At 42.8% G+C, this 23,147-nt stretch overlaps 1 protein-coding gene across 7 annotated transcripts in view; it reads left to right on the top strand.

Moving 5' to 3' along the window:
* The window catches only part of PICALM (phosphatidylinositol binding clathrin assembly protein), an 80,967-nt gene that overhangs the window by 41,572 nt on the left and 16,248 nt on the right, over window positions 1-23,147 (top strand). For 2 of the 7 annotated variants that reach the window (XM_083362119.1, XM_083362124.1), the window contains exons 9-18: window positions 26-111; window positions 1,000-1,123; window positions 3,577-3,713; window positions 4,480-4,580; window positions 10,138-10,278; window positions 11,875-11,955; window positions 17,881-17,988; window positions 20,435-20,566; window positions 20,651-20,681; window positions 22,166-22,265. In XM_083362119.1, the coding sequence (XP_083218245.1) occupies window positions 26-111; window positions 1,000-1,123; window positions 3,577-3,713; window positions 4,480-4,580; window positions 10,138-10,278; window positions 11,875-11,955; window positions 17,881-17,988; window positions 20,435-20,566; window positions 20,651-20,681; window positions 22,166-22,265 (1,041 nt within the window). Of the gene's footprint in view, window positions 1-25; window positions 112-999; window positions 1,124-3,063; window positions 3,112-3,576; window positions 3,714-4,479; window positions 4,581-10,137; window positions 10,279-11,874; window positions 11,956-17,880; window positions 17,989-20,434; window positions 20,567-20,650; window positions 20,682-22,165; window positions 22,266-23,147 lie in introns of all 7 variants that reach the window. The other 5 variants (XM_083362118.1, XM_083362120.1, XM_083362121.1 and 2 more) reach the window with 5 other exon arrangements.

Raw genomic sequence — 23,147 nt, 5'->3', positions numbered from 1 at the left:
AACCATTTGATGAATTGACTTGTAGGCACCAAGTAGTCTTCTGGATGCTTTAGAACAACACCTGGCCTCCTTGGAAGGAAAGAAAATCAAAGATTCCACTGCTGCTAGCAGGTAGGTCTCGGAGGCTTTTTGTAGCTTCTTTGGATATGCCTTCAATACAAGTAATCCCCGAGTTACGAGCGTTCACTTAATGCTCGTTCAAGGTTACGTGGTGAGCGCCCCCTAGTGCTTACAAGCAAGTCCTGAAATTATGACTGTTGCCGCACCACGGCAGTCATTCGCCCGTACGAGTGACTGCAGTGGATCTGCAACATTCACTGGTTATTCCCTCCCTCCCCGCTCCAGTTCCGGGTCTCCCCAGGTACCAGGCCTTCAATACTTGCTCTGCTAAAATCGAGATCCTTCGCTTTCTTGGCTGCTCCAGGCCTTTGGTGCGTTCGCAGAGAATGGAGGCCTAACGTAACGCAAGTTCACGCGAGATCAGTGGGGCGAGATCTCACGCTACTGATCTCGCGTGATCTCATGGTACTTTAGGTCTCTGTTCTCTGCAACACGAGAGCGGAACCGAAGCCGGTGGAAGCTTCCACATCCCTCTAGAGGCTGGATCGGGGCTCTGGAGGCCTTTTCCAGGCCGCTGCCACCCGGATCTGCGGCCGAGGGACACTTGCGCGCTTCCCCCACGGCCCGATCCAGGCTCTTGGTGCCTTTTGCAGGCCATTGCCGCCCAGATCTGAGGCCTGGGGACGCTTCTGCTGCCTGTCCCCTGCAGCCGGATCCGGGGCTCCAGAGGGCTTTTCCAGGCCATTGCCGCCCGGAAACGGGCCGCTGGAGGATTACATAGGCATCTCCCGGGCTCAGATCTGGGCAGCAGAGGCCTGGAAAAGGCCTCCGGAGCCCGGATCGGGCCACAGGGGAGGGCCGCAGAAGCATCCCCCAACAGAATCCCTTTTCCTGTCTACAATATATAACAGTCGGTTTCCTATTATCCCATTTTGCTAGGGCTACCACGCTTTCCAATGCAGTTTCTTCCCTCGCAAGTACCGGCCTCTCTCTCACCAGAGTCGATGAAAGGGAAAAACAAGCTGCACTGGAGGAAGAACAAGCCCGTTTAAAAGTTCTAAAGGTTGGTGTTGGTTTTCTTCCTTTAGACCAGTCCACCTCAACCGTGGCAAATTTAAGATGCGGGGACTTTCAATCCATTCCCAGCTGGGCGGAATTCTGGGAATTTGAAGTCCATGCAGCGTAAGGTTGCCGTCATTGAGAAACACTGCTTTTTAAGTCCCCTTCTGTATGTACGATGTGCCTTGGATTGCAGAAAGATTTTTTAAAAATGGGCTGAATAAAATACCTTTTCAAGTTTTGAAACCAATTTTCTTTTAAAAATGCCCAGGACACCTGATCAGGACTCAAAATGCTAGTGATAGAAAGCGGGTTGCACTCTCTACTGTATTTTTTCAACGGAACCTCATCATTTTAATAAGAATAAGAAGGAGGAGGAGGAGGAGGAGGAGGAGGAGGAGGAAGGGACCTTGGAGGTCATCTAGTCCAACCCCCTGCTCAGACAGGAAACCCTATACCATTTCAGGCAAATGGCTGTCTAGTCTCTTCTTAAAAACTTCCAGTGTTGGAGCATTCACCACTTCTGGAGGCAGGTTGTTCCACTGGTTAGTTGTTCTAACTTTCAGGAAATTTCTCCTCAGTTCTAGGTTGCTTCTCTCCTTAACTAGTTTCCATCCATTGCTTCTTGTCCTGCCCTCAGGTGCCCTGGAGAACAGCTTGACTCCCTCTTCTTTGGGGCAGCCCCTGAGATATTGGAACACTGCTATCATGTCACCCCTCACCCTTCTCTTCGTTAAACTACACATACCCAATTCCAGCAACCGTTCCCTATATGTTTTAGCCTCCAGTCCCCCAATCATCTTTGTTGCTCTTCTCTGGACTCTTTCTAGAGTCTCAACATCTTTTTTACATCGTGGTGACCAATAGCAATGGAACATGTGAGAGTTATTTCAAAATTTTTGGATTCAGAGCACCCAAGCCAATTTACAAACAATACGTAGCTTAGTAGAGGATTTAAGCTAAGCAGTACAGTATTTAAAATTGTCAGTTGGTAATAGACTTAGAAATGGAAAGCAGGGTAATCCTACTAGTGCAGGGGTAGGCAACCTTGGCTCTTTTATGACTCGTGGACTTTAACTCCCAGAATTCCTGAGCCAGCATGGGGGAACTATGGTCCCTTCATGACTTGTGGACTTCAACTCCCAGAATTCCTGAGCCAGCATGGGGGAGCCATGGCCCCTTCATGAGTCATGGACTTCAACTCCCAGAATTCCTGAGCCAGCCGTGCTGAGGGAAAAGTGAGAGGTTTCCAAGCTGAGCCATGCTGCTGGCTCAGGAATTCTGGGAGTTGAAGTCCACGAGTCATCAAAGAGCCAAGGTTGCCTACCCCTGCACTAGTGATACTAAAGAACAGCTCTCTCTGATTTTTCCTCTCCCTGTATCCTTTGAGTCAGTCATTATGAAGAATTTTGTAATATTCAGAATTTGAATTTTATTTTCTTCTCTTCCTCTCTTGGAGTATAGAAGAGGAGGGAGAATAGCAGGGCAACTGGGATTGTCAACCTACCAGTTCCGCAATATAATCTGAACTTTCTTTGTTCATTCCCCGCACATCTCAGTGGGGTTTAGTCATTGCAAGGAATCCACCCAGGAAGTTGGGTTTGTGTGTGTGCATGTGGGAAGACAAAAGAGGGGTTGGAAGCTAGTGATCACTTGCATAGAACACTGGTGTTCTATGGTGTAACACAGGTGTTGTGATAAATGAGATTTCAAGAACAGTCTTGAGATTGGAGTAGATTCCCCCCCCCCAATTCCTTGTGGAGGTTTTTTCCCCCTATTATCTCCTTGCAGAGGTGATTTTTTTTTCTTTAGTCCTTTGCAGAAAGTCTGTCTCTGTCTGTCTGTCTGTCTGTCTGTCTCTCTCTCTCTCTCTCTCTCTCTCTCACACACACACACACACACACACACACACAATCCTTTGCAGAGATATTTTTTTTCTATTAGTTCCCAGGAACTCAGCTTGGGGGAAAAAAACCCGTACCACTGGACAAGGTAGGTTATTTTCAATGTTAAATGTATTTAGAAACAGCTGTCTTGTTTGGGAAATGATGTATAAATGCTGTCTACGATGTATACTTTTATACTATCCACTTCGGCATCATCGTTTGAAACACCAGTGTGCAAAACACTTAGCGTCAAACTGTTTGAAGTGTGAAAAATTCAAAAGCCTATTGAAGTGTTAACAAGGCAGCTTGTTTCCCCACCGGAAGACATTTTGCAGCCACCTCTTTGAAATCACAGAGTTTCATGCACAAAGTTATTACAAACCAGTGTTGAACAGGAATAATGTATACCTGAATGGTATTTTATGCTTGGGGAGTTTTAACAGGCTTTGGTTTCTAGTGGTCGAAAACCTTTGTTTGGGCCTTTTGTTTATTTCACGTTATTATTGAAGCCAAAAATGACTTGGTGCGTCAAATGACCTGATTTCCTATTCTGGCTTTATTCTCCCAATAGGAACAGCGTCTCAAAGAGCTTGCAAAGAAACCTCACTCTTCTTTAACCACAGCCTCGTCCCCTGTGTCTAATACTGCAGGAAGTATAATGACCACACCAGCTATTGATATTTTTTCCATACCCAGTTCTTCAAACAGGTAAGATTCAGAAGAGGTGTTAATGTCAGGGAAATGCCACTCTTTCTAGTAGTGTCAAAGCAACGGTGAGACACACAGGCCGAAAGCCAGGGGCGGGTGACTTTGGGCTAGTCACAATCTCTCTGCCCGATTCACCTCACAGGGTTGCTGTTGTAGAGACAATTGGGGGGGAGGTGTGTTGTAGGGGTCTCCAACCCCGGTCCTTAGACCGGTACCAGGCCACAGCATGCCAGCAACCGGGCCACGTAAACAAGCAAAGCCCCCATCCACGGGATGCAGGCAGCACACAAAATCACACACCCCTCCGGTCCGCAGAAAAACCTCTCTCCACGAAACCGATCCCTGCTGCCCAAAAGGTTGGGACACCTCTGGTGTATTGGATATGTTGGCCCAAGTTATTTGTAAAAAAAAAAGCGGAATACAATACATAATAAATAAAAAGAGGTCCTAGTGTTCCCATTTTTCAGCACCATTCCCCACCCCCTGAATTACATTGCAGGAAGAGGTTTTTGGCCCAGAGGGGAGATACTAAGATGCTGTTTTGTAACATGGAACTACGAGGGAAAGTGTCCTTTGGGAATAGCAGCCTACTTGGGTCTCATGAGCTGCCTCTTTAGTTTCCGACTTTGGTTTCCCGGGTGGTGTATCCTGGCCCCAGTCTGGGTGTGTTCGCAGGGGGCTGTGCTGAAGAGCTTCTTAAATGGAACAAGTGGCGCTGTTGTTTTAAATATTTACGATGCTCCTCTCTGTGTTACTGTTTCTGTAGTTCCTCAAAGCTGCCAAATGACTTGCTTGATTTACAGCCAGCTTTTCATCCAGGTGTGCATCCAATGTCCTCTGCACCGCAAGTGGGAGGCACCTGGGCAGGTAAGAGATTTTGTTGTGACTGTGACGTAGCCACTCCTCCTCTCAATAAAAATGCACAATCTCTGCCCTCTTTGGTTGCTAGAAGTCATCATTTTGATATTTCTAAATGGGTGGGACCGCATGTTTCTTTCAAGCCTTCAACTTTTCATGGATCAGAACAAGTTTTGTTTTGAATTTCCATCAAGGTTATCGAATTGCTATTTCTTTTATTGGGCTGCTGTGTTGTATAAATCTCGAGCAACGTCCATTACGGGTTGGTTTGCCCCCCCCCCTCTCCCGTTCTTTGAGCAATGTTTGCAAACACAGGTGGGATTTCAATAGCAGGACAAAATATATAGCTAACAAGAAAAGTAAAAACAAATCAACACCGTGCCAGCTTATTTCCAGTCTCCAAACTGTGTGCTCTGGGTTCAGTTGTACTGGTGCTTTCGGAAGCGATGGACCTTATTTAGCCAGGATTAAGCAAGAGAGACGTGGTGGCTCAGTGGGTTAGGACGCTGAGCTTGTCGATCAGAAGGTCGTCAGTTTGGCGGGTCGAATCCCGAGTGCCGCGTACCAGAGTGAGCGCCTGTTATTCGTCCCAGCTTCTGCCAACCTAGCAGTTTGAAAGCACGTAAAAATGCAAGTAGAAAAATAGGGACCACTCCGGTGGGAAGGTAACAGCGTTCTGTGCGCCTTTGACGTCTAGTCATGCCGGCCACATGACCACGGAGACGTCCTCGGACAAGCGCTGGCTCTTTGGCTTTGAAACGGAGAAGAGCACCGGCCCCTAGAGTTGGAAACGACTAGCATGCATGTGCGGGGGAACCTTTACCTTTACTTTTACCTTTAAGCAAGAGACTGAAATATATAGGTAGGTATTTAGATAACCTAAATTTATAGATTAAAAGTTGAGAGGGTATCTGTCAGACCTAAATAAAACAATTTTAAAATAATTCAAGAGAACGATATGTAAGATCCACATTATGCCTCACGGTTAAGGAAGTTGCGCGTAGCTCATTACAATTCTATTCTAAGACATAAAATTGTGACTGGTATCTTCCTTCCCCCATTTTCCCCGCCTCCCTTTCTCAGTAATGATCGGTCTTCATTTTTGCATCAAACCAGAGGGAGTAGGTTTCAGGCTTCAACTGTCAGGTTGACTTTAACAAAGAGTAATAAGTAGGTTTCAGTCTGCTTTCAGTCTCTGGATAGGAAAATATATATATATTATTTGTAGAAACACTTTGAAGTCAAAAAAACAGGAAGCTTCCTTATAGCATAGAAGGGTTGATCCTTTCAAAATCCAGTCTTAGGATTCTTCTGTCAAGGCTCTTTGTTGACCATTATTTTATATGGAACTTTTTCGGCCACACAGTTTATTTGTCACGGTTCCTTCCGATGAAGGAGAGAATTCAAACAAGTTGCAGGCCTATTATTTATCTAAAATAACATTGTTATTCGTGAAACCATTTGATGTGGACATACTATGAGCCATATCTATCTGTTTGTTGCGTTTGTCTTTCCGTCAGGAACTCAAAATGACATTCATAGTGCTTCCTAACTAAGAAAGGAATTAGATGTAACTCTGCCACAATGCTTTTCCATTAAAAAAAATTATGCCCAAAGCTTGCCTTATTAAAAATGCAATCAACAAAACTAAGCCACTCTAAAATAGCAGAATCCTCTCTGCAAGCATACAATCTTGGAAGATGAATTTCTTATTGTCACTTTCCAGAATTTAAGAATTAAAAATAAAAATACCCCTAAGCACGATTCTGTTTTGTATTTGCTGCTTTGCTTTGTTTGAAAAGAATCGTGGCAGGTTAGAAAGAATATTAAAAGCTCCTTAGGTTAGGATTTTTATTTCCTCTTTATCTTCTTTTTTTCCTAAGTAACAATGCAGTTCTTTTTCCCTGCTTGCTTTTTCTATCTGATCTGCCTTTCACATTGCAGTGAGATAAGTGTTTTATATGAGATGATTCAGAGTAACCATGTTTCTGTGGTAGCTGTTCATTAAGCGGGGAGGGGGCTGAAGCAGAATTCCTCCCCCCCCCACTTTTTTTGGGATTGTGATAGCCAAAGCAGCAACCTATCTAAAGTTGTTAAGTACATGGAAGAAAATCTGTAAAGTCATAATTATAGTTCTGAGAGCTTTCCTAGAGAAAATGATAAGCCACAGTAAGGTGTGTTTTTTTTAACTCAATCTGTCATTTGATGCATATGTTCAGCTTTATCTTCTATCACCTGCCCCATAATCCTGAGCTAGAATGGACTTATAATTAAGCTGTGTAGCCTTTTGGGGGATAGCTGCTTTTTTTGCCTTGAAGCAGCGTATTGAAGAAATGGAGAAGCGCTGGATAAAAATAGATTTTGTTTCCATTAAGTTTAAAATTCTTTCAGTGCATTTCAGTAGGATTACTGCCCTTGTTCCTCTCTGTCATGCCGAAAGTATAATTCAGCAGGAACCTCTGGGGTTGCTCTGGGGTTTTGAGCCCCCCCCCCATTTTGGAAGAGGCCCAGGCAGCTTTGGAAAGTTCATTTCTGCTTTGAGATTGTGAGGATTGGAAGCGGAACCAAAGGTGCTTTTTCGCGTGACAACTGGACTTTCTTTGCTTTCTCTTGAAGATGTTTTGCTTTTCATCCAAGAAGCTTCTTCAGTTCTGACTTGAGAATAGAGTCAAACTGAGCCAGAACTGAGGAAGCTTCTTGGATGAGAAGGGAAACGTCTTCAAGGAAAAGCAAAGTCCAGTTGCCTCTTGAAAAAGCACCTTGGGGACAACCGTGATGTGGATGGACTGGGAACTGAAGAAGCTTCTTGGATGAGAAGGGAAACGTCTTCAAGGAAAAGCAAAGTCCAGTTGCCTCTTGAAAAAGCACCTTGGGGACAACCGTGATGTGGATGGACTGGGAACCGAAGAAGCTTCTTGGATGAGAAGGGAAACGTCTTCAAGGAAAAGCAAAGTCCAGTTGCCTCTTGAAAAAGCACCTTGGGGACAACCATGATGTGGATGGACTGCGAACTGAAGAAGCTTCTTGTATGAGAAGGGAAACGTCTTCAAGGAAAATCAAAGTCCAGTTGCCTCTTGAAAAAGCACCTTGAGGACAACCATGATGAGGATGGACTGGGAACTGAAGAAGCTTCTTGGATGAGAAGGGAAACGTCTTCAAGGAAAAGCAAAGTCCAGTTGCCTCTTGAAAAAGCACCTTGGGGACAACCGTGATGTGGATGGACTGCGAATCTCTATAGACATTGGAAGCAAACGTTAGAAATGCTTGCTAGATGGCATTAGAGAGTCCCTGTTTGCAATTTTGTTCATAGAGGAGAAAGCTAAAAGACAAAAAAAAATCTCACAACTTGAGGCTTAGTTTTCTGCTACCTGCATTTAGTCTCCATATTGAACTGAGAAAACTGATCTTTAACCTTTAAAAAGACTAGAAAGTGGCTTTTAATTTGTACTCTGCTTTGATATATTTTTTTTGATAAACCATCGAAGTTTATAAGCCAACCGTATAAAATAAGAGACATTATACTGTGCGCCACTCAGAATGTTAGGAGGTGGGAGGAACAAAAATCCCTGAACGAATGAATTAGGCCTGTGGAATTCATATCCAAAACCCACAAGGATCCGAATGAGCTGTTGATTTGCTTGCCTCTAATCTGACGCGGTGGCTCAGTGGGTTAGGACGCTGAGCTTGTCAATCAGATGGTCGGCAGTTTGGCGGGTCGAATCCCGAGTGCCGCGTAACAGAGGGAGCGCCTGTTACTCGTCCCAGCTTCTGCCAGCCTAGCAGTTCGAAAGCACATAAAAATGCAAGTAGAAAAATAGGGAACACTACGGTGGGAAGGTAACAGCGTTCCGTGCGCCTTTGGCGTCTAGTCATGCCAGCCACATGACCACGGAGACGTCCTCGGACAAGCGCTGGCTCTTCGACTTTGAAACGGAGATGAGCACCGGCCCCTAGAGTTGGAAACAACTAGCACACATGTGCGGGGGAACCTTTACCTTAATCTCCAATAGTGTATCAAGAGTTCTCTGTATAAGGTATTTGAAAGAGGTAGTACTGAAAACATGAACGGTCGTGGCCTGTGATGGAGAAACTTGCCATTTCAACCAAGGTGCCTTCTAACAGCAACTGAGAAGAATATTTCATAGGGTTGATAAAATGGGCCCTGATCTTCTGAGAGATTTCATGCTGTAATACATTTGTTAATCTTTACGGAGGTGCAAGACTCCAATCAGTGTTCTGTTTGACAAAAGAAGCTGGTTGTACAATAGACATTGTGAACAACATCGGTACCATTGTACAGTTTCAGACAAAAGGTGCTTGTGTTGGACATACCAGTTCAGTATCTTAACATCCTGATGTGAGCGTAGACGAAGATTAATTGCGTGCGCAGATGGTAAAAGTCCAAAGTACAAGTTGACTGCGGGACTTTCCTTCCAACAATGATGGAAGTATATGTGCCTCCCCTTTGAAATCCTGGAATTTACTTTCCATTTATTGATTGACTGATAAATCCAGTCCCAATCCGGTCGCTGTTGACTCTTAGAAACCACATAGATAGGTTGCACTTCTTACTTCATTTCTGAAGCTTTTTTGAAATTTGCAGAGATGTTAGTAAATCTGTAGGTTAAATAGACGCTTTTTTGAAATTTGCAGAGATGTTAGTAAATCTGTAGGTTAAATAGACAACTGTATATAACGATGAAAGGAAACTTTTGCAGTGTTACAGCTCAGCTTGGAGAGATAACATCTAGCCAATCTCAATCAGCCTTGAAAAGCTAAAGCATGGTCAGACCTGATTAGTACTTGAGTGAGAGACTGGCAGGAAATCCCTAGGCTATAAATTATACTGGAAAATTGCAAAAAAAAAGGAAAAATCCCCGAAAAGAGCAGTGCAAATCACTTCACTGTTGTTGTCACGAAAATCAGAAAAATATGTTCGTGAAGTCATCAGGAGCTGAGCCGGATTCTGAAGAAACTAACTAATTTAGCTTGATCGTGATAAGCTATTTTGATTTGAAGACAAAAGACGTGATTCAGAGCACATGGGGTTTATTTATTTAATTCAATTTATATACCACCCTTTTCCCGAAGGACTCAGGGCGGTTTACAGGGCAAAATTAAAACAATACAATATAAAAATTAAAATAAAATTAAATCAATAGCCCCAAAATTTAAAATTAGAGTGTAATTAGTAGGGTTTTTTTTAGCTAAAGATAGTATGCAAAGTTGTAGCTAAGGATAGTATGCAAACCACTGGGGGGGGGTCACATTAACCAGAATTCAAAACTCATAATTGCAGTTTAACATTCCACTTAACTAGAAAGAGCAGCCATTCTCCCCATTAGAAAAGAGTGGCTGATTGTTATTCAGGCCACCAGGTAGAACGAGGATGAAGAGTTATTGCATGCATTAGCCAGAGTAATTTAATCTATCAAATATGCCCCCTGCGTGATCTGGATGCAAACTGTAAACGATGAAGTATCTGCTTATGTTCTTCCTGAATACTAACGCGTAGCTAATTTGGTTCCCCTTCCTTTTCCTTCTTGTTCCACCTGGACTGTTGCAGATCCTTTCACATCCACTCCGGATGCCGTTGACGATGCCATTCCAAACTTAAATCCTTTCCTCACAAAACCTAGCAATCACACCTCCTCTGATGCACTCCCTTCTTTCACTTCTAGGACACCAACTCACGAGATGTTTGTTGGTAAAGTACTGGCTGGCTAGCTGGCTTTTCTTTTCTCTGATGGGACTTGTCAATCGTAGGCAAATTCTAAGGCCTTTCAGTAGGAGGGGCAGAAAAAGAGAGTCAGTTTCTGAACATCTTGTCTTAATAATCTGCTGATCATTTAATTCAGGAGCCTCCAAACCTGGCGACTTTTAAGAGTTGCGAAACTTCAACTCCCAGAATTCCTCGGCTGACCGGCTGAGGACTACCGGAAGTTGAAGTCCACAAGTCTTAAAGTTGCCAAGTTCAGAGACCCCTGATTTAGGTTAACCCCAGGTAGTCCTCACCTTATGACCACCACTGGGACTGGGATTTCAGTTGCTAAGCCAATATGGTGAGTAGGCAATGCATCACGTGCCCAGAATGATTTGATGACCATTTTTACCGTGGTTGTTAAGCAAGTCACGTGGTTGTTAAGGGGATCACGCTATCGTTAAGCAGATCCAGCTTCCCCAATTGACTTTGCTTACCAGCTTACCTGGCTGGGAAGATTGCAAATTTCTGGTCACGTGGCCTCAAGATGCAGCAACCATTTGTCATTGCAAGTCAGTTCACAAGCACCTGAATTGCAGTGTTGTGGCGTTGTAACTTTGAACAATTGTTAGCATTTATAAGTTGAGGACTACCTATATCACCAAATTTTAAAGACAAGTGAATGATGGGGAGGGGGTTATGTTAGATTCCTTTCCATCTACCTGTCGTGTCTTCTCTCTGTTTGACTCAGTATCAGTTTTTCATTGATTTTCTCCTGGAAGGGATTAAACTTTGCTTTAGTCAATCATTAATATATAATATAATCATTAATATAAGCCCAAAATCTTTTGTGCCCAAACCTTTGACTTTCAGTTTAGCTTTTCTGGTTGTCTAAATGACTTCGAGCTGTTGTTTTTTTTTTAACCAGACCCCCCCCTGGGGAAACCCATATAATCATCCACTCAACTTTTGATTGAGCCCCAAATTTCTGTTGTTAAGTAAGACGTTTGTTAAGCTAGTTTTGCCCTACTTTACGTCCTTTCTTGCCACAGTTGTTAAGTGAATCGCTGCAGTTGGTAAGTTACTGTAGTAACCCGGTTGTTGAGTGCATCTGGCTTCCCCATTGACTTTGCTTGTCAGAAGGTCGCAAATGGTGATCGCATGACCTCAGGACGATGCAACCGTCATAAATATGGGGTCAGTTGCCAAGCATCTGGATTGTGATCACGTGACCAAGGGGAATGCTGCAAAGGTCGTAAAGGTGAAAAACGGTCATAAGTCACTTTTTTCAGTGCCGTTGTAACTTTCAACTGTCACTAAACAAAATGTTGTATCTCGAGGACTACTTGTAATCAGCTCTCCCACTTTACTTTCCCCCTCTTTTGAGATATAAAATGTAACATTTAACATTCTCTCTCTCTCTCTCTCTCTCTCTCTCTCTCTCTCTCTCTCTCTCTCTCTCTCTCTCTCTCTCTCTGATGTCATGCAGTTATAGTCTTAACTTAGCGTCTGAATGTTTGGTTAACCATATAATAGTGTGCATTGTTTTTCTTTTTCCATAACATTCCTCTTTTGCTTTTCTGCTTCACCTGCTTCTATCAGATTCTTTTTGTGGCCCACAAGCTTATCCTAATGCTTCCCATTTCTGCAGCGAACCCTCAACTGTAGCTGGTCTATTTGAAGGTAGGTAAAAAAAAAAATTTTTTTTTAGAGCACAGGAGTTTTGTCCCTCATGCAGACGGAAGTTCATAGTTGATTCAGTTGTTAAACCTTCAGGTGAATAAATTGTGAGTTCTAGTCCTGATATGTACAAAGCCAGCTGGGTGACCTTGGGCCAGTCATTCTCTCTCAGCCCTAAGAAAGAAGCAATGGCAAAAGGGCTTCTGAAACCTGGCCAAGAAAACTGCAGGGACCAGTTCAGGCCGTTGCCAGGAGTCGACACTGACTCAAAGACGTTTTAAAAATGGGGGGGAAAACAGCTTATGTTCTTTAAACATCAAAGGACTTTTTAATTTCTCTTTTTTTTTTTGAAAAGCAATATATTGTCGTCCAAAATATTATAAATACGGGGTTTTGCCTATTAGTTTCTGCTCTTGTTGAATCATAAATCATAATCCTATATCTTCTGGTGATGTCTTTTTAAAAGACAACTTGGACTTTCTTTTGCTTGAAGGTGTTTCGCTTCTCGTCCAAGAAGCTTCTGAAGAAGAACCGAAGAAGCTTCTTGGACGAGAAGCGAAACGTCTTCAAGCAAAACAAAGAAAGTCCGAGTAGTCTTTTGAAAAAAACACCCTTGGGACAACCATGACTTGTATGACATTGAATCTCCATAGATATTCTTCTGGTGATGGTTTTCCTAAGTAAGCCTACTGCCTTTATACATTTTATTACCTTAAGATAAAAGTTCAACATGTATGAAAAGGCATTCTGGTTGGTCTTTCCTTAAATAGGAAAACTGACACGCAGTTGATAGCAGTTTTGGTTTCATAGCCGTTTTAAAATGGAGAATGTGGGAAACAGTCTGCACTATTTAAGTAATTCTTACCCTACTGAGGAAAAGTCCTTTTTTTAAAAAAAAAAAAGCTGGTGTTAGTTGCATTAGAAGATGCTTAGTACAATATCTTTATCCCATTTGGAATAGAGTACATATAGTTATATTTTGAGTTGTTCTCAGCACAGTGATAACATACGGACCATACAGTTCTGTGGAAAAGTAATTTTCATTTACATTTTTTGGATTGTTTGCCAGCCTAAACCTCATAAAAACATAACAGGGCCTAAAATGAGCAACTCTGTGCTAGTAAACCTCAATTAACAGACCAGAATTCTTACACAGCCCCATCAGAGATTAATCACCAATTACAGAAAGCATTGGTTGCAATTATAGCTAGAGTTGGTGAATAACTAGAGTTTCTGAATCTTAAGGGGGTGATAACTTCCTATCATGTGGTGGAGCACCCGACAATATGTTGCCTGTTCTGTTGGATTCCAATTGTGTATTAGTAACACAATAATTAGTAACATGAAGTTAACATTCCATAGCACAGATATGGAGAAGTTCAGAAAATTCAAAAAGGAGCAAATTATTTTTTCATAGAAGTGTGTCAGAAACCTAGGAGCCACTTTAATCAGCTCAACGGTTCATCTTGTCATCCTGGACCTGCTGGAAACTCCCATTATTTTGTTTATAGAATCTTAGTCAACATCCTTTTACAGTTAACTACCGTTTCTGACTAACAGCAAGTAAATGGTGTCTTGATAAATGAGTGATTGGGAGTATCAGTCACTCTTTATTATGGTCATAAACCAGCGTAATGGAGTGGGCTACGGTCATTTAAAAGAAGCATAAAATGTATGCCAGCGAAAAATCTGAAAAAGAGTTATAAAATACACATATACAAACACAGTGAGTATAAAGGGCATTAGGTAAGACTCAAAAAAAGCTGTGGGAGTCCTAGATGGATATAGGGAGAGACAAAAGAGTTACTATGGGGAAATCTATTAGGTTACAAAGCACCCTAACATGATATACAGGGAGTGCAGAATTATTAGGCAAATGAGTATTTTGACCACATCATCCTCTTTATGCATGTTGTCTTACTCCAAGCTGTATAGGCTCGAAAGCCTACTACCAATTAAGCATATTAGGTGATGTGCATCTCTGTAATGAGAAGGGGTGTGGTCTAATGACATCAACACCCTGTATCAGGTGTGCATAATTATTAGGCAACTTCCTTTCCTTTGGCAAAATGGGTCAAAAGAAGGACTTGACAGGCTCAGAAAAGTCAAAAATAGTGAGATATCTTGCAGAGGGATGCAGCACTCTTAAAATTGCAAAGCTTCTGAAGCGTGATCATCGAACAATCAAGCGTTTCATTCAAAATAGTCAACAGGGTCGCAAGAAGCGTGTGGAGAAACCAAGGCGCAAAATAACTGCCCATGAACTGAGAAAAGTCAAGCGTGCAGCTGCCAAGATGCCACTTGCCACCAGTTTGGCCATATTTCAGAGCTGCAACATCACTGGAGTGCCCAAAAGCACAAGGTGTGCAATACTCAGAGACATGGCCAAGGTAAGAAAGGCTGAAAGACGACCACCACTGAACAAGACACACAAGCTGAAACGTCAAGACTGGGCCAAGAAATATCTCAAGACTGATTTTTCTAAGGTTTTATGGACTGATGAAATGAGAGTGAGTCTTGATGGGCCAGATGGATGGGCCCGTGGCTGGATTGGTAAAGGGCAGAGAGCTCCAGTCCGACTCAGACGCCAGCAAGGTGGAGGTGGAGTACTGGTTTGGGCTGGTATCATCAAAGATGAGCTTGTGGGGCCTTTTCGGGTTGAGGATGGAGTCAAGCTCAACTCCCAGTCCTACTGCCAGTTTCTGGAAGACACCTTCTTCAAGCAGTGGTACAGGAAGAAGTCTGCATCCTTCAAGAAAAACATGATTTTCATGCAGGACAATGCTCCATCACACGCGTCCAAGTACTCCACAGCGTGGCTGGCAAGAAAGGGTATAAAAGAAGGAAATCTAATGACATGGCCTCCTTGTTCACCTGATCTGAACCCCATTGAGAACCTGTGGTCCATCATCAAATGTGAGATTTACAAGGAGGGAAAACAGTACACCTCTCTGAACAGTGTCTGGGAGGCTGTGGTTGCTGCTGCACGCAATGTTGATGGTGAACAGATCAAAACACTGACAGAATCCATGGATGGCAGGCTTTTGAGTGTCCTTGCAAAGAAAGGTGGCTATATTGGTCACTGATTTGTTTTTGTTATGTTTTTGAATGACAGAAATGTATATTTGTGAATGTTGAGATGTTATATTGGTTTCACTGGTAAAAATAAATAATTGAAATGGGTATATATTTGTTTTTTGTTAAGTTGCCTAATAATTATGCACAGTAATAGTCACCTGCACACACAGATATCCCCCTAAAATAGCTATAACTAAAAACAAACTAAAAACTACTTCCAAAAATATTCAGCTTTGATATTAATGAGTTTTTTGGGTTCATTGAGAACATGGTTGTTGTTCAATAATAAAATTAATCCTCAAAAATACAACTTGCCTAATAATTCTGCACTCCCTGTATTTGGTGCCTATTTGTTTAAATTTATAATGTGGGGTGCCACAAAGAAGATGTGGGGGGGTGTCGACCTATTCTCCAAAATATCTGAAAGCAGAACAAGAAGCAACGGATGGAAACTAATCAAGGAGAGAAGCAACCTGGAACTAAGGAGAAATTTCCTGACAGAACAATTAACCATTGGAACAACCTGCCTCCAGAAGTTGTGGGTGCTCCATCCGTGGAGGTTTTCTAGAAGAGATTGGACAACCATTTGTCTGAAATGGTATAAGGCTTCCTGCTCGAGCAGGGGGTTGGACTAGACGACCTCCAAGGTCCCTTCCAACCTTTATCATTTTGTTATCCTGATCCCTGAAAACAAGCCAGAAGTCATTATCTGAATTTTAATCAGTGCTGTACAGTTTGCCTCCTATTGCAATGAGGCGTAAGAAACCCGGTTAGGAACCTGAAGCTCTTCTATGTTTGGGAGTAGAAGAGTAGAAATATATATATATATTTTTCAACAGAGGCAAACCTTTAGATAGAATTAATTGAAACTGATTAATTGGTTAAGTAAGGAAATGTTCAGAAGAAAGATTTTGATTTTGATTTTTTCTGTTTTCTGTGTTTTGGGGGGGGGGGGGTTTGCCTATCTGGTCTTCCTAAAAAGAACAGGCTGTCGTGTTGTGAGTTCAGAAGCTTGTAATGAAATTCTGAAATCCGAATCTGTTTTTGTGAAGTTCTGTTTCCTGAATGTATTGCCATGTTTTCATTTGATGACTTGAAGATTTCCAATCAAGCATTTGCCTTTTTGACATTTTGGCATTCTGCGGCGTACTAATATGACTATAAATAACTATCTGTCTATCTCATCTTCTAACACAATTACTGTGTAATGTTTTAGTTCTTGTATGCCATTTCCAGGTTTACGAAATTAATAATACTTTTGGAAGGGCTTCTGTTCAGCTAACCGGTTATACGTACAATACAAGCTGTAGGGACAACCATGTGTTTCCATGCTGGGATTGTATTTCCTTCTCTGCTTTTGTTCCATGGCTTTGCTATTTCTAATAACACATTCATTGTGGTCACTATTGCAGTAATCTTAATTACTGAATTTGCCTGGAGGTTTCTTTTAAATTCAAGCTTTGCCAAAATTGTTGCTGGCAACAAAAGGAAATAAGTTGAAATTACATGGCATTGTATATACAGATAGTCCTTGACTTACAGCAGTTCGTTTATTGACTGTTCAAAGTTATATAGTGGCACTGAAAAACGTGCCTTGTGACCGTTTTTCTCATGACCATTGCAGCATCCCCAAGGTCACGTTTTCAAAGTGCAGACGCCTTGCAACTGTCTCATATTTATGGCCGTTGCAGTGTCTGGGGTCATGTGATTCCACTTTGTGACCTCCTGACAAGCAAAGTGAATGGGAAGCCAGATTCCATTAACAACCGTGTAGTGATTCACTTAACAACAGTGGTGAAAAAGGTCGTAAAATGGGACAAAACTCACTTAACAAATGTCTCACTTAGCAACAGAAATTTTGGGCTCAATTATGGTCGTTAGTTGAGGACTACCTGTATTTCTTTTTTTAATATTGTCAGCAAACTCATAACACTTATATTTCACATTATGGTCCCCTCTTGATTTTGTCCTGGTGCTGAAATATCAGTAGATTTGGCATACAAAAAGTGGCATAGTTATTTCTTTAAAAATTGGTCCTTGTTCCCACCCAATTTTTTGGTGATTGTTGTTGCAAGAGATTTAATAAAAGGCAAGTCATAAAATATGTGGATATCTGTGGAAGATGTAGCATGGCTGCTTGATGGAAACGGAGTGTAAAACATTCTTGACTTCTGTAAAATATTTTTGGGAACTTAATTTGAAAACTCAAGGTAGTTATCATGTAGGTTCTAAATATCATTTAAATGGCCTGTGATTCAAATATAGGAATCTTTATGGAATGATCAGTGGTAGAAATAAATCAGAGTAATTCTTGAAAACTATTTTTACAAGTTGTGAATTGAAATAGAAAATTACAGTGACGCCAGCTCAGTAGTAATGTTAAAATTATTTATTTAAAGTACATAAAAGTATATTTTTGTATAAGGTAGGTAGACAGACAGACATGGAAAGGAAGGAAGGAAGATTACCTCAGATCATTAGGGAATACATGTCAAACAATAAATGATGCATTGTTGAACATTTCTAGATACAAAAAATGGTTCATGCAGTACTTCCATTTACTTCTGCTGTCAAGCAGAAGTTAAATGGCCATCTGCTAAGAATATTTTAATTTGTATTCCTGAAATGGGCAAAGTATTAACTCAGTGACCTCTATGGATGCTTCCAATTCTACAATTTTCTGAATTTTTCACTGTTTGAATCATGGAACTTTCTTCCACAGTTCCTGATTTGTTTTGCAGTGTTTGAATTCTATCAACCATCACAATAATTCATGGCAATATTTGTTGTCTGCAAACTGGGAATTTATATATATTGCTCATAAATAATTTCCCCCATTTTTGTTGGCAGGGTTTACGCCATCTTCTGTTGCCCCATCGCAACCATCAGCGGGCCTTAATGTTGACTTTGAGTCTGTGTTTGGAAACAGAAGTTCAAATGCATTAGTGGATTCTGGTGGTAAGTCTTTTAAGTAGCCCTTATTTGATCTTGTTGTGATAAAGGAGAATATTTATAGCTCAGGGTCGAATTGGAAGGGGTCCTTGGTGTTCTCTGAGCTGAGTTATTTTGTTGCAGACATTTCATGACCCAACTAGGTAACTTCGTCAGTGCAATGATACGCATTGGCACTGATGATATTACCTAGTTGGGTAACAAAACGTCTGCAAGAAAACAACCCAGCTCAGAGAGCAACAAGGACCCCTTAATCCTGTTCAGAGAGTAAAGAAAAAATGGCACACAACCTCATGTAGATCTCTTGAGTCTTCCTAAAAGGAATCTTTTAAACGATGTGTTTCCCAAAGATCAGCAGATTGAGATCCACTCATCAAATCTATGAATCTTCTCACCCTCGGTGAAGTGATTTTTTTTTCTCTCAAAAGTTAATTTTGCAAGAATATAGGATATTACCAGCTTTTTCGGATGTAAGATTCCTTTTACTCTTGTTTCAGTTTTGATCCCAGATTTTCTGGAATTATCAACTTTATTTTACAGAAGAATGATGGCAGTATTTTAGTCACCTTTTTTTTTCTTTTGAAGCATAGAGGCAGAATTCCTAAAGTGTTCTTAGCTATACAGATAGTCCTCGCTTACAACAGTTCATTTAGTGCAGACATGTCAAACACAAGGCCCACAGGCCGGATCTGGCCCACGAAGTGGTTTTATGTGGCCTGCAAAGCCAGTGAGGGAACAGCCCCCCGCTGCCTTGGCCCCGGCCGGTCGGGAGCCAATGTACAATTTCATGGTGGTCATCTATGCTGAAATACATTCAGTCTTAGCTCCACAAGGCCATCTGGAAACAGTGAGGGACTGGCCCGTGCCGTGTCGGCACTGCCCCCTGGGCGCGTGCTGGGGAGGTATCACCCTTTGTGAGGAATGAAGAAATGCACTGTTGCCTGGAAGTGGCCAGCACATGGCCCTGCCTACTTCGGGCAGGCTAGGGGCTGGGCAGCATTGCGCTTCTCTTTAGATTTGTGCCACCCGGCTCAGCCTCTCGGCACTGTGTGGAGAGCACCCCGCTGCCTGCCGAAACCGGGCAGGCTGGGCAGCATTGCGCAGGTAACATCAACTCTCACACTGCTCATGGCGATCCCTCCCCCAGAGCCCACCAAGCCAGATATGTGAAGTAGGCGAGAGCCATGTGCTGGCCGCTTCCAGGCGATGGTGCATTTCTTCATTCCTCACGAAGGATGACACTTCCCCAGCTGCGTTTCTTGCCTGTTTTTCTCCCTCCCTCATCTCAAATATTTTCCCACCACTCCAGGGAGGGAGGGAGGGAGGGAGGAAGGAAGGAAGGAAGGAAGGAAGGAAGGAAGGAAGGTAGGTCTGAGGGAAGTCCTGCCTTAGTCCTTCCCTGCTGCCCTTTCACCATCCCCTTGGCCCCTCCTCCTGGCCTATCCTGGGGGGTCTCCCATCCTATTGCTAAGGAAGCTTTGGATACAAAGCCAGGTCTCCTCACATGGAGAGGGAGTGGGCTTCCCTCTTGACTTTGCCCTCGTAGCCATCATGAGCAACCTGGCTGAGCTGAGCATTTGACCTCTGCACCACCGTCCAGCCCCCCCTCCCCCCCTGCATGGCCTGAGAGGAACAGTGAGGCTCCTCCAGTGGACTATGCCTTGGCACTTGCCCCGGTCCCATCTCCTTCTGCCAGAGATCTTCAGATCTGTCCCACTCCTGCCCAGGCCCCCATAGTCACCCTTGACGTGAATGATGTAGAGCTGGCCATGCCCACCCCGTAGGCCATACGCACTCCAGCCATGCCGCCCCTGGCCACACACCCCCTCCCCCCTCCCGACAGCAACCGCAATGCTGATGCGACCCTCAATGAAATTGACACCCCTGATTTAGTGACTGTTCGAAGTTACAACGGCACTGAAAAAAGTGACTTATGACCATTTCCCACCCTTTTACAACCATGGTGGCATCCCCATGGTCATGTGATCAAAATTCAGATACTTGGCCATTGACTCATACGTACGACGGTTGCAATGTCCTGGAGTCATGTGATCCACCTTTTGCAACTTTCCGACAAGCAAAGTCAATGGGGGAGCCTGATTCACTTATTAACTACAGCAATTCCCTTAACAAATGTGACAAAAAAGGGTCATCAGATGGGGCAAAATTCATTTAACAGATATCTCACTTAGCAACAGAAATTTGGGGCTCGGTTGTGGTTGTAAATGTAGGACTACCTGTAATTGGCCCTTTTATGACTTGTGGACTTCAACTCCCAGAATTCCTCAGCCAGCATGCCTGGCTGAGGAATTCTGGGAGTTGAAGTCCACAAGTCATAAAAGGGCTAAGTTTGAAGACCTCTGTGCTAAGATTTTAAAATACATATGGGCTGACATCTGGTACGATAATTGAAAAAAGTTTTGTTACATTTAATAATATGTGTTGTTTTAAGGCTTTGATGAATTAGGTGGACTCCTAAAACCAACCGTGGCTTCTCAGAACCAGAATCTTCCATCTTCCAAAGCACCACCCAATAAGCTAGTATTAGATGACTTGGATTCATCTCTAGCCAACCTTGTAGGAAGTAAGTATTTGTATGGGACTTATATAAAAATAAAAAAATTATAAATGAACTTTTTTCTAATGATTTTTTTTTGTTTTGTAACAGATTTGGGCATTGGAAATGGGACAGTGAAAAAGTGAGTTTTTTAATAATTTTTTTCTTCTAAATACGTATTCGCAGCAGCTTTACATGACTTATCAGATTGATTTCTTAATACAGATAAGGATAGTGTTGCTGATTTGGGAGAATACTCTAAATGAGCCATCGGTGACTGACCAACTAATATTTAGCATCTTCCATCTACCCAATAACATCCATGCTGGGGGCGGGCTGCTAGACTGATGGCAGAGCCCACTTCCCACCTTGTTCCCCGATCTCTACCCATCCATCTTTCTTTTTAGGTAATCATGTAAAGGTAGTGTCAACGCTGCTAACATCGGATGTTTTTGCATTGACAGCAGATGGAGATGCAACCATTTTGCCTTTAGAGTTAAGAGTTAGATGATGCTAGGGGGAGGAATGTGCAGGAGTGTTTAGCTAGACATAACAACACCGAACCTAGTGTGGGAACCGAGGTTATTGAAATAAAGAGATGATAGAGAATTGGCGGGCTGGAGAGCTGGAGGGGAAGCCCGTGTTTCAAACTAATTGGGGAATGTGATTTATGACTGTTAACTGAAGGAGGGAATTGTGCTTTGATACTATTTTTATTTTTATTTATTTTATTTTTTTTAATTCCATTTATATCCCGCCCTTCTCCGAAGACTCAGGGCGGCTTACAAGCTTAGCAGTAGCCTTCATTCTATGTATATGCTTGCTTATTAGGGCTTTCACACACACCCCAAGCGGCATCATTACAAAGTCAGCTTATTGCCCCCAACAATCTGGGTCCTCATTTTACCTACCTCGGAAGGATGGAAGGCTGAGTCAACCTTGAGCCTGGTGGGACTCGAACCTTCACTAATTGCAGGCAGCTGGTGTTACTTAAGGAGGCATTAGCCCACTGCTCCACCAAGGCTCTACTATGTGCCCAGGGGAGGGGAATTCAGTTTTTGGCTTCGTTTATGTTAGTGCCGATGCTACGCTACTCAAATAAAGATTCTTTAAGGTAAACAATGCCTCGAGGTTCTTTGAAGAGTTTCATCTTTTGGAACCATGACAGGTGGCCCTTGACTTAACTGAGCCTCAGATTTCTGTTGCTAAGCGAAACAGTTGTTAAGCAAGTTTTGCCCCATTTTACAAATTTTTCCGGCCACGGTTGTCAAGTGAATCATTGCAGTGGTAGGTTAGTAACAGGGTTGTAAAGCGAACCTGGCTTCCCCATTGACTTTCCTGGTCACTGCAGCCGTCCTAAATGGGAGCCAGTTGCCAAGCCTCTGAATTTTGATCCCTTGACCATGAGGATGCCGCACCGGTGGTAAGGATGAAGAAACCACCATCAGTCCATTTTTTCAGTGCTGTCGTAATTTCGAACGATCACTGAACGAACGTAAGTCAAGGATTACCCGAAGAGACAGGAGATGAGCTATTTCATGCTTTTCTAACGTGAATACATGTGAGGGTTTTTTTTCCTAACATGAATACATCTTGAGTTTTAATATTGTGAACATTTATTTATAGTGATGTAAACTGGACCCAGCCAGGAGAAAAGAAACTAACAGGTGGTTCCAACTGGCAGCCCAAAATTGCACCGACCACTGCTTGGAATGTTCCAACCATGGTAAGGATTTGTCACAGGGCAGCGAGCCACAACCCCTGGGTCCAACCCACTACTGGGCCATGGCCAGTTCAGAACTGGGCCACGCGACCAGCAAGCACCAGTGCACATGCACACTTGTGCAGCTTGACTTACAGGAGCATCGAGCTGGCACACATGCACGCACGCGCACGGCTCGTATTCTGCATGTTGAGTTGCATGCGTGTGCGCGCCGGCCTGCCACTCATGAGGCCCAGTTCCCCTCTTGCTGCCCCCCCACCCCTCCAGCCGGGCCACCAAGCCGCAAAGGTTGGAGACTGCCATCATAAGGAGCTTCATAAATCCAGCAGCTTGGATTGTATTGTGGGTATATAATGTATCATCCAGAATTCTGGTTATGTACTCTAGAAAACCTGGCTATCCAAATGACAAAGATTCTCTCTTGGATTAGATTCAGGACATTTCATAGTGGCTGACAAATACCCAATTTGAAGATCAGCAGTAGTTTTAAAAGGCGCAGTATTCAAAGTCTTTATCTTTTGTTTAAAAAGAAAGGGAGGGGTATTTCTCTTGCCTTTGCTTGTGGGAAGCTGGCAGGGAAGGTCACAAATCACAATCATATAAACTCTGGGATGCTGTGACAGAAATCCAGGCCTGGATCACGATCACACAACTATGGGGACGTTGCAATGGCTGGTTGTAAGCACCACTGGTTCAGCACTGTCTTACGTTCAAATGCTCACTGAATGAGCGAGCAGCCATTATGCGAGGACCACCTGTATCTCAATATTCTTAAGGCATTATTTGTTCTAAATACAATATAGTATCTTAACGAACAGAACAAGGAAAGAGGAGGCACAAAAACACAAGGCATCAGAGAATCATAAAAGAGCATGCAGTTGTTAC

Source organism: Vipera ursinii (genome assembly GCF_947247035.1).
Source record: "Vipera ursinii genome assembly, chromosome: 4".
Classification (NCBI taxonomy): domain Eukaryota; kingdom Metazoa; phylum Chordata; class Lepidosauria; order Squamata; family Viperidae; genus Vipera; species Vipera ursinii.
This window is presented reverse-complemented; position numbering and strand designations above follow the sequence as displayed.